Source organism: Cynara cardunculus, assembly GCF_001531365.2.
Source record: "Cynara cardunculus var. scolymus isolate 2C chromosome LG 14, CcrdV1, whole genome shotgun sequence".
Lineage (NCBI taxonomy): Eukaryota > Viridiplantae > Streptophyta > Magnoliopsida > Asterales > Asteraceae > Cynara > Cynara cardunculus.
This window is the reverse complement of record NC_037541.1, coordinates 6,035,734-6,047,701: the sequence shown is the minus strand read 5'-3', so window position 1 is coordinate 6,047,701 and position 11,968 is coordinate 6,035,734. Positions and strand designations below refer to the sequence as shown.

The following is an 11,968-nucleotide window of genomic DNA, read 5'->3' as shown; positions in this document are numbered from 1 at the left end:
AGATGCAAACCGAGACTTACAAGAAACCAAGTGAACAATTACGTATTGGATGCCAAGATCATAGGATTCCATATTCAAATCACCATAGTATACCATACCATTGATGCTCAATACAACAAGGAGACAGCATCAACAACCAAATGTATTCAACAACGTTAGAATACCWATAATTATCAAGAACCAAGAGATCAAATCGGTATACAWAATGAAGACAGTGCATCACCCCGTCCTTCACCTCCCGSGCACATGCCAAAGTCTGAGTCARAWTCATGCATTACGGGAAACCTCGCACTGCCCGCCTTCCTCTACCGGGTATGTGCCAAGGTTCCCTACTCATTGCTCTTCYTCCTCTCTGAGCAATGAGTATTCACAACCGYAGAAAGTCTCACCCGTCCAACACGGGATCTTGACTTCGCCATAAACTTTCGGCGTGCCACACGAASTAGTACCCKTACTRTGGCGTACAACACAAGGAACAAAACAAAMAAGTCTGGATCCAGAAAGCAAACCGATGTACCGAGATAGTAATAAGGAATCAACTCAAGAGACGGAATCAAAGACAAATCAAGATCGTGTGACTCCATTCAAGACTGAAACATTCATATGAAAATATATATGTTCAAATCAATATATAACAATTAACTAAATAACTCACCGGGCAACCGTGTAATACCGAAAAGCTCCGAATTGAGCTCACAAACCAAGTTCAATCTACCACACTTAGATTGCTTCCAAAATATCAAAACATGTCCTAATTACCCCCTGGAGTAAATGTACAAAATCTCATAAGCAACCGATATAAGAAACCCATGATATACACATATCCTATTTGAACATTTTATCCAAATTTCTATGTACAGCTGCTGCATACAGAACTGTTTTGACCATTTTAAGTTCGAAATCATACCTTGATCATAGAATAAGAAATAAACTAGACTCAAATATCTAACTAAGGAAATTAGCTTCACCTGATTTGGATTTTTCTACGATTTTGTACATATTTTCAAAGTCTGCACACTTTCAAAGCATTCAAAAGTCGAAATTCTTATCTTCATACATTTTTCTCAAACCATTTCGATTTCAAACCATTCCAACTTCTGAATCTCAACTTAATATAACATATTTGACATAAACAACCAAAATCCAACCTTTATTTTATCATTTATATTATCTCCCAAATCATTGACTTAATCAAGTCAAAGTTCATATGATGAACTTGCATAAATCTTCATAATCTCTTGAATCTAATGACCATTTCATGCCAAAAACACTAAAATGCACTCATTTTATACACTTAAGTTGAAACCCATATGAAACCCTAACTCCATCTCAACATGCAACCCATAAAACAATGATATCAACCATAAACAAGTGCAAAGAATGGATTATACCTTGATGATCAAATCCTTCAAGGATCTTGTAATTCCTCTTTGATTTGAGTTGAATCAAGCCTATGTGTGTGAAAATCGCACCTCTAGAGTGTGTGTGAGTTCTGGACTTAGATGACAAGAAAAATGGSCCAAAACTCCAATTTATAGTGCTAAAACTCGAGTTGGGCCGGGTTGGCCCGGGTAGGACCCATTTTGACCATCAATACTTAAATTATTCATAACTTTTCGCTCGGACCTCCGTTTTCCATGAGGTTTTCGCCTACACGATCATAAAGAGATAATCTATAACATCCAACAAAAATATTCCAGAAAATATCTCCCAAGAAAATCAATTTTACGTATCCATTTGACATGATATTTTCTAAATCCTCTAATATATTCTTAAGAAATAAAATTCTAAAGCTTCAAACCCATACTCCCACTAAATCATAAGTTCTATTTAACCCAATAATTAAATATACTAAGCAAATAATTGGGCATAGAAGAAATTGGATGTTACACATGGTCCAAAAATTCAAAATACAAATTCTTGTACTAATCCACGTTCATCTACCAAGACTATACATATCACCATCCATTCTTCATGCAGGTAAACATACAGGGAAATTATCACATTTTTCTTTTTCCCTTACCTTCACCACTTCCTGCAATACATATTTAAAATCACAAAACAAGGGTTAGACTGAAAGTTCCAATGAGTTACCCTATTTATGTTATTGCAGGGTGAAAATCACCAAAACTTTTATATAAAATAACTTTTCATATATATATATATATATATATATATAACAATTATATGAACAAGTAAGAACACAATATCAATACTTTTTACTTTTCAAGCCAATAATCTTTGTTTGTAAACAATACATCAAATCCAAACAGGTTTATACTAACCAAATAACATAATGCCACTTTTAAACCTTTTTCCATTCAAACAAGGTTTATTCAAAGTTTCAGGCCAAACATGTTATCCCCTTCTCTATAACATTCAGACTATGATTTCCAATAAGAATCCTGATCCTAAATCTTTGAATCACAAAGAAATAAAGATTCCAGACCACAGTAATATTAGGGGATATGTTAGTAAGAGTTATATTATATATCACATACATACAATTGTCACCCTTATATCCAAATGTACACATCTCCTTGATATGCCACCTTTATCCCATGGTACACCTCTCCTTGATATGTCACCCTTATTTCTTCATCAAAATATTTCACAAAAATAATTCCATATAGAATTAGACCGCAGTCAATGGAATTATTATCAGTTCAATAATCATCTTTTGTTCAAAATTCCCCATTTATATATAATAACAAGTCAAAATGCAAATCCGGTCAAAATAGACTTGGCCGGACTTCATCTCCGGTCAAGTCTTGGCCGGTTTACCAAATCCGGACAATAAATCGTCCAAGGCCTGTCCGATTTATTACTTAAGAGAAAATATTCCAACACTTTTGTCCGTATAACAAATCCGGACAACACATGTCCCTTTTTGACCGATTTAAAATAATTCGGTCATCACATGGTCGTATTCATACTTCTCCATTGAAACACTTAATTATAAAATCAAAGGTCATAAATCGTTCAACCTTTAAACCGATCGAAACATGTCCGGTTTAAAGCTAAACCGCTTATCACTTGAGCGGTTTATACATATATCGCTTAGGGCACATCCGGTTTACATATAAATCGCCTAAGGCACATCCGGTTTACATGCATATATCGCTCGACCCTTGACTGGTTTATGCCTTAAATCGTACAACCTTGGTCCGGTTTATTCTTAATCCGGACTACACTTAAGTAAACTCAAAAACTCAATAAAACATATAATTTAAAGTGTTTTGAAAGCATTTAACCACTCACCTTGAAAGCCTTTTGAAAATCAGATACTTGAAAACCAAATTGTAATCTGGTCACAAAAACAATCCGATCACACTCTCTTTTCTTAAATCGCTCAAATGAGGTCTAAAAAATAGTAAGAGATTACAATGGAGGTTCAACCACCCTTTTATACCTTTCCTAAACAGGAAGACGACTACTACAGCCTTCTTCACAAGCATGCATTCACATTACCATAATCCATGCATACACATTCATCCTTTTCAAATACCCAATTCATGCATGCATGTAAAATCATATACATATACACACCTATGCATGTATTTCATCACATATATATATAATTATACCCACATATACACATAGTCTCATGCATGCATCTATATTATGCATATAATTCACATACTAACATGATCAAATATAACAATTTATTATGTTGTCACATAATTATTTAACAAATAATCATGTATCAGTTACCTCGGGTGATAACCAGGATCCGATTATCACAGTCCCATGTGAGTGTTTAGTAGTCGATAATCGGATACAACGTCTTGGCCAAACAAGATGACCGGAGGAGGTCACCGGAGTATAAACCTGTAACATTAATCCCTGTAACATGTTAAAGATTCTCTAGATCCCTAGCTCTCATACCAAGTTGTTTCATTCGTTCGCAAAATCTTTCTTAAATAATCTTTAGTTTCCTCTTGTACACTCCACGACCTATATGAATAGTCTTTTCAATCACACATTTGCAATATATGTAGTAATTTGTTGCATATTTGCACTGACCAAAACGTTGACAGTTAACAAATGATTTATAAGCGGTCCATGGAGACTAAGGTTGTTTCTTTCATTTGCAAACTAATGATTCATTGTAATCACTGATCCCTTAAAAAATAGTGTAAAAAATAATATGTTTGTCTGCATTTTAGGTTGGAGGCAATTTTTAGGCTTTTCTCCCAAGGCATGAAAAACCGCAGGAGCGGACTAAATTTCTGGCAAACATAAAAAAGTATGTTAGTTTATTGATCACTTTATTTAGATAATATGTTGTGTTCTCAAATTTAGGAACGAAATAAAAAAAATAAAAAAAAAGGTTTTTTTAATTGTATTTTCCAAAGGAACTAGAAGTAATGAAATAATACATTTTTCATGTTCTGGAATCAAGAAGGATGGAAAATAAAATTGTCACCTTTATATGCCATTTATATTTGTTTTCATGGTTATAAATTAATGGATAGTTTTGTAATTTTATTAAATTATCCAAAAGTTATAATTTATTTTCTTCACTCTCTTCCATATTTTTTTGATTAACCTGGATATCCAACCCCATATCAGTGGCGGATGGCCTGTAGGTCCTTTAGGGGCCCTGGCCCCTATGTTTTTTTTTTACTAAATAGGAGCATATTAGAGGTCCATAGGCTTTTAAGTTTAAACAAAATTGGGTGGCCCCTCCACTTGATCCAGTCCTCCAGCTCCAGGCCTCCAGCGACGACATCGACGACGACGAGTGCTCTCGGCTCTCGACGCGACGACATCGATTGATCGACGGTAAGTTCTCCAGCCGTCCAGGCGTTCAGCGGTAGTCCTCCAGTCTAGGCTCCAGTGGCAGACAGGGCACCGGCGGTTTGAGTTTGATCCAGTCCTCCCGCCTCCGATAGTGCTCTCGATGGTAATTGGTAAGTCCTTATGTTCTCTCCGACTCTCCACTCCATAGCAACTGCTGAAGTAGAACTGTTGTTGCATTTTTATTCTTTAACTTTAACCTAATAACCTGTGTTGTGCAACTGCATCTTTATTCTTTAAAGTTTAACTTGTATGTATATAAATTCTAATTGTCTAAATTTGTTTGCTTAAAGCTTAATGATTTATGATTAGGTGATTTAGGTCTAAATTTGTTTGATATTTTGATTGATTGGATTTAAAATTTTATTACTTGAGCCTTGAGTTGAGTTGATTTGATGAGTTTTAAATTGTTTATGTGTTCTTCAAGTTTAATAGTTCAAGGGTTTATGTGTTTTAAATAAGTGGACTGCATTTTATTACTTAAGCCTTTATACATAATACATTAATACATACATGAATCTGTGTTCTTCAATGGTATTTGTGGACAGTGGCTTGTGGTATGAATGTATGAATCTGTGTTCTTCAAGGGTAGTTATGAGTTATGCATAAACAAATTGATGGAGTATAAGCATGTTTCGATGTCCATTTCTGCTACTGTAGGACGGTAGGAGAATCCTTATTCACTAGCAAGGTAGCAATTGATCCAAATCATTGGAAGCAACATATATAGTGATTAAGCAACATATATGTCCCTTATTTACATTTGTTTTAAAACTAAAACTGCTAAATATGTTCCACATGTAGATGAAGATGAAAACTCTATCTACCATTCATGGGTTTTTTAAAAGAAAGCATGCTAGTTCTTCTTCTCAAGATCCTGAAGAAACAACAAATGTAGATAATACCCTTGCATCTAGTATTCTGCCTATTGAAAACCCTTGCAAAAAAGCTAAAACGGAAAGTAATGATATTGATTTGGGTACACTAGAACGAAACTCTGCTTTGCATCATCAAGTTTATGATTATCCTATCAATCAACAAGATACAATTCGATGAGCTTACATGAATCTTGGTCCTCTTCAACCTACACTTTCTATGTTTCCAAACTCTGGACCAGAAACTCATAAACGTAGCTTTCAAGCTTCTTGGTATAAGTTACATCCCTGGATTGAATATTAAAAGACCTTGGATGCAGCATTTTGTCTCCCTTGTTTTTTATTTAACAAGCCATCTGGGCTCGGATACTACGGTCAATAGGCATTTACCATAGATGGGTTTCGAAATTGGAAAAAAGTGGGTGGGAAAAAATGTGGTTTCTTGATACATATGGGAACCGAATGTACATCTTTCCACAATGTTGCAGAAAAGGGATGGGATCATTTATTTAATGAGGTGCAAGATATACGAAATGTATTTGAGAAGTTCACAACTGAAGAGAAATAATGGAGATCACTGATTTACTTTGTCAAGCTTTACAAAGGAAAGATCAAGATATTTTTAACTCATTGAGGTTAGTTGCATCTACCAAATTGTTATTGCAACTAATGAAAGATGAAAGCTGGGATGTTTTGCTTTGCCTTGTTAAGTCATTTTGTCAGGTACATAACATAATGATCATACACTCGAACATCGTTATTAAGTAAATCTTCCTAACTTGTCTTCTTCTCGACTTGTTTTCTTGTCAGGTACGTAACATAGATAAACCTGACTTGTTTTCTTCCTACTTTAGCAGAGGGAATCGAGCTCGTAATGAGCATAGTGATCATACACTTAAGCATCATTACCGAGTGGATATCTTTTATGAAGCAATTAATTGTCAATTAATGGAATTAGATCATTGTTTCAGTGATGGTTCCATGGAGATGCTTCGTCTTCCTTCAACTCTAGATCTTAAAAATGCGTATGAGACTTTTAGAAGTCTTGATGTACGACAACTAGTAGAGAAGTTTTATCCTGAAGATTTCAATGATCATGATAAAACAATTCTGAAAATGCAACTTCAACATTATGTTATTGATGTCGTTCAACATATAGATTATAAGCAATTGACATCTATTGCAGAATTGGGTCAATGGTTGGTAAGGACTAGAAGAGAAACCACTTTTGATCTTATTTATCGWTTAATAAGTCTATTACTTACTCTCCCAGTTTCTACCGCGACAACCAAGAGATCATTTTCAGCAATGAATATTGTGAAAACTAGAATACAGAATAAAGTGGATGATGAGTTTCTAAATGACTCGTTACTTTTGTTTATTGAAGGGAAGTAGCTGAAAATATTAGTTTGGAGGAAATTGTGGAAGACTTCAAGGTCGCAATAGATCGACGGGTTCCACTTTGATTAGCGATGTTTGACATGTTTATATTTAACGTCTAGTTTTAGAGTTTTACTATGTTATAACTTTGGACAATGTATTTTTGGTACCTTTGAAATATATAATATATTAGGTCCGGCCCCTACGGTTGGAAAGTTTGTGTTCCGCTCCTGCCCGCTATGCGAGTCAACTAATCCCAAGATGGCCACATGCTTTGCGGGTAGCCCAGAGTCACCGTATTTGAACCTTCACGACCACAAGAAGATTTTTATTCGTCCTTGTATTTGAATCTTAGACCTTCAGACATTTTTGACCTTTGAAGCCCAAACAAAAACCAATCAGACACCACCCTTGTGGTTTCTCTTCCACATTCTAGAACAAAGTTTTGGGGATTTTATTTTTCCCTCTTATTCCTTTTCTATCATTTACAAAACATACGTATTTTTTTGGTTTTCTCCTCATTTTTATCCCTTTCATTTCCACTTCTTCGGAAAAAAAAAGGTTTCGATAACACAACGTTAATATGACCCTGCTATGATCTCCATTTTTCCATTTCATAAAGGGGCACAAAATGGAAAAGAAAATTCAACTTTTAAAATTGTTTTTTTACTAATATAGTTATCTTTAACTGTAACATTCATTATTTTATATTAAAAATGTACCTTTTTCATATTTCATTAAACAAATTGCGTCTTTACGTTATAAAACACGTACCTTCGCTGTTTTAGACAATTTGTTTTCAAAGATATATTTAAGGGTCTATAGTTTAAAAGAAAAGAGATGATGAAACATTGAGCACACTTAAGATCGATAGTGCACCAGACAAAAATACAAATGTAAAACAACTAGAAAATTACATAATCGAAGCTGAAGTGAAAATGCTCGAAACGATTATCATAAGAATGACTTCTAATTTTAACCACGTTCTTCCGTTGTTGCTTATATTGCCACCCGGTTGCTTAAGATTCGTTGCAGAGCCTCTAGTGCTTGTCATATTAGCACTCGCTGTTTAAAACAAATATTATGCGTTCGTTATGAAATACTAAAAGCGTTGTTGTGCGACACAACATAACGTAAAATTTAAATGTAAATTAAAAATTAAGTTAATTTAAATCCGTTTTTAATGATTTTATTTTTATTTTTTTATAAATGGAATTAATAAAATGTTACCACTTGGGATAGGGCTGCTAGCAGGACCAGCATTAGAAGAACGACCATATTGATTGAAGATCTGAGCATCCGTTGAATTAGGAGCCAAATGGAGAAGTTCTGCATAAACACATGCAATATATAACGGAAAAACAATGGGTTGAGTTTCGGTGAAAAAGAGAATTAATGTGAGAAGTGTAAGAATAGATCTCTACCATTGGATGCATATTAGGATGAGATATACCAAGATGCACCGGGTCAATCCCCGTATCAAGCACCCGTTTATGGGAGATTAAAGATGATCAAGGCTACATATCTCTTCTTACACTTCTCACCTTAATTCTCTTTCTCACACGATCCTTCGCCTTAAAACAATATGTTTTTTTTACCAGTAGTTTTATAATATCATTTCGCTTAATGGAAATCCTACCCACTACACCAAATTGGGTTTTGTAGGACGTTTACGGTGTTCAAATGCCCTGATAGAGTCTCTTATAAGACTTAATGTTATAGCACCACAAAGTCAAAGCGACATATAACAAAGAGTATTACAATAAGTTTATATGACAGTTTTGAACATCATAACAAGTTTTTAGGACCTTTTTAAAAAGAAGTGTCTGTAAGATATTTTATATGATACTTTTGAAAAGTGTCCTATAAATCCATTTTTATAGGATACTTGTTCAAATAGTATTTATAAAATAGCGAATACAACACTTTAGTTTAAAAAATGTACAAAAAACTTGCTACGACACTCAAAAACGTCCTATGAACTTATTGTAACAGTTTTATACATGACGTTTTATTTTTTGCTCCTATAAACTGAAGTCTCGTAAAAAGTTCTATTAAGACATTTAAAACATATATATATATATATATATATATGTATGTATATATATGTAGGGGCCTAATCAAATGAGAACTGAATAGTTTGTGGTAACTGTGAGTTCCAATCTCAACCACAAATCAATGGATAAATTAGAAAATTAATAGTTATGGTAATTTGAGTTAAAATTATAATTAGAGGGCATATTAGGTATTTTTAAAAAACTCCTCTCTCCTTTCTCCTTTCTCCTCTCTCTAGCCTCCGGTGAAATCGGTATCACAGTATATCACAATGGGTATCACATTGTGTATCTTTGTTTTTAAGGTTTTGAGTTGGTATCATAGTCGGTATCACAATGGTATCACAGTATATCACAATGGGTATCACATTGTGTATCTTTGGGATTACTTGGTACCTGCCGGATTAATGTTCATCGGAGGCCGGAGATTGAAGGTCGGAGAGATGAGAGAGGAGAAAAGAGAAAGGAGAGAGGAGAGATGAGTTTTTTTTTAAATACTTAAAATGACATCTAATTATAATTTTAATTTAAACTACCATAATTATTAATTTTCTAATTTATCCGTTGATTTGTGGTTGAGATTGGATCTCACAGTTACCACAAACTAATCAGTTCTCCCTTGAATGGACCCTATATATATATATATATATATATATATATATATATAATTTTGATTCATTTTACACATATGAATACACGAACCTGGACATTTTGAAACATTGGCTGGTGCATGACAAACCGTAGGGAGGCCTAACGCAAGAGTAACATTGATAGTGAGGCCTAAATCTGGATCATTTCTATCTTTTATCACCACACACAAACACTTTTTGTTCGTGTTCAACACTTGTTTCAATCCACTGCAACAATCAGGTGTCGGAGATTTCGCATTGCCACCGACGTATGGCAAACATGTCGCCAGTCCCACCAACTGCTCCGTGCACTCTTCCTTGTCTTTGTCGTCCGCACCCGATGTCACACCAAAGACCAACACCAGGGTTAAGACTAGAAATGTAAATGAAAATCGAACCCGGATTGATCTCCCTGTATCCATTGCAATAAGTTGAAGCACAAGTGAACTTTGAGGATGATGGAGTTGTCACCTTAAATAGGATTATTTTCATCCATGAGAAAGAATGTACCGTAAATACAACTTTTATTATATATATTATATATATATATATATATGTGGTGTGTGTATATATATATATATATGTGTGTGTGTGGGGAGAAAGATTGGGAGGGTTTAACGGAGACCCAAAAAAATGAACATGCAACAAAAATTCCATCAAACAGTTGTATCAAAATAAAATAGATGGCCGAGTTTCGAATGTAAATGTCTCTCATAATTATGGAGTTACTATCGACAATATTTGTCGATACTAACTCCATAATTATAGGAGAGATTTATATTTTATCCATGTTCAATCAATGAAATTAACACATTAGATTCTTATATATTTTAGATTTATTTTATTTAAATTCACATCGTCTCTATGATGATGTATATTCTTGTGATTGGTGGATTAAGATCAATCGAATGTTGATGACGGATCCTATTCTCTTATCTCAAAAATTGATTAACATCCTAATAACCACTCATCTGCATTATAAGCACATACGGGTACAAGTAACTGAACATGTTTCATGGTTTCTATGCACGTGTGCATACTCGACAACTATTTATATGTACATACACATACCACAAACGAATGACATGTGCATACTGAACAAACTACTTATATGTAGTTTTTTTTTATCGTTTTCGATTAAATCCGAATATATATATATATATATATATATTTGTGTGGTTGGTTGGGAGGGTGGTGGATTAGGTGAGGGCCAAGTTAGTGCATCTTATGAGTTCTGTGACAGTGTTAAAAGGTGAAAGTGGAGTTAGAGTTTGAGCACTTCACCAACCCACTAAGGTTTGTGGTAGGACATATCTAAATGTTCATATGCTTGTCGATCATGCTTATATTTTCTGTTTACATTTAATTAGTTTGTGCAATATATATAAAGGTGTCTTGTTTTATTCATTAGCAAATGCAATTAGAGATTAATAATGTTGGTTTTAGTAAACAAGATTTAAATGGAAAAACCATGTATATAACTTTTGATTATCAAACCTTTGCAAACCTCAACTCGAAAATGATATACTTGTGTACGGACCAACTTATGCGTATTTCGATTAATTCCAAGGCCTTGGAGAACAACCTAGGTGCCTTACAGCAGATGATCAATGACCTCTGATAAAAATCTTTAAAAATCCAAATTTTATTGTCAGTTGATCTAATGTAAAGATTTAGATGGACACATTTTCCATCTCCAAAATAGCCAAGAGGCACTTGTATTATATAAAATAGGTGTGTAAATGATACGAGACAACTCGCGAGCTATTCGAGATCGACTCGGTCAAAACTCGACTCGAATAGGCTCTGCTCAAACTCGAACTCGAACTCGACTCGACATATTAACGAGTCGAGTCAAACTAGCCAATACTCGACTCGAAAAACTCGTGAGATACTCGATTTTTTATATATAGTTAGTTTTAAAAATATAATCAGTTTTATAATATAATGTAATAAAAGTGTCTTATATTTTTAAATATTTGAACGATATTGTGCATTTTTAATTATAAAAACTATATCAATAATTTTTTTTATTACAATTTGTAACAATCCTCACATCCCAAATACATATAATTCACATCATCATACTCATAATACTAAAATAGTATTATTACAAAACATGAACTATCAAAATGTATCTTTAATACATATGCATAATAAACTATTATCAATATTTAGACTTTTCCCTTGCCTTTATTTTTCTGAGCACGTTGTCCTGCAAAACAGG

The 11,968-nt window shown here is 33.9% G+C and overlaps 2 protein-coding genes across 2 annotated transcripts; one reads left to right on the top strand and one right to left on the bottom strand.

The window, feature by feature from the left end:
- The first annotated feature begins 6,245 nt into the window (after nucleotides 1–6,245).
- LOC112526922 lies at nucleotides 6,246–7,144 on the top strand. The gene is made up of 3 exons (XM_025137363.1): nucleotides 6,246–6,401; nucleotides 6,489–6,877; nucleotides 7,066–7,144. Exons 1-3 carry the CDS (start codon nucleotides 6,246–6,248, stop codon nucleotides 7,142–7,144), a joined length of 624 nt encoding a protein of 207 aa, XP_024993131.1.
- Nucleotides 7,145–7,883: 739 nt separating this feature from the next.
- On the bottom strand, nucleotides 7,884–10,248 carry LOC112526770 (protein YLS3-like). The gene is made up of 3 exons (XM_025137187.1): nucleotides 9,815–10,248; nucleotides 8,289–8,387; nucleotides 7,884–8,123 (listed from the first exon to the last, which is right to left on the bottom strand). Exons 1-3 carry the CDS (start codon nucleotides 10,161–10,163, stop codon nucleotides 7,972–7,974), a joined length of 600 nt encoding a protein of 199 aa, XP_024992955.1. The 5' UTR covers nucleotides 10,164–10,248; the 3' UTR covers nucleotides 7,884–7,971.
- Between the last annotated feature and the right edge of the window lie 1,720 nt (nucleotides 10,249–11,968).

Coding starts and splice junctions, on each gene's coding strand:
- LOC112526922 (XM_025137363.1), top strand. CDS start 6,246: ATGGAGATCACTGATTTACTTTGTCAAGCTTTACAAAGGAAAGATCAA. Junction 6,402..6,488: donor TTGTTAAGTCATTTTGTCAG/GTACATAACATA, acceptor TTTTCTTGTCAG/GTACGTAACATAGATAAACC. Junction 6,878..7,065: donor ATTGCAGAATTGGGTCAATG/GTTGGTAAGGAC, acceptor TGTTTATTGAAG/GGAAGTAGCTGAAAATATTA.
- LOC112526770 (XM_025137187.1), bottom strand. CDS start 10,163: ATGGATACAGGGAGATCAATCCGGGTTCGATTTTCATTTACATTTCTA. Junction 8,388..9,814: donor CAATGTTTCAAAATGTCCAG/GTTCGTGTATTC, acceptor GTGTTTATGCAG/AACTTCTCCATTTGGCTCCT. Junction 8,124..8,288: donor TAGCAGCCCTATCCCAAGTG/GTAACATTTTAT, acceptor TGTTTTAAACAG/CGAGTGCTAATATGACAAGC.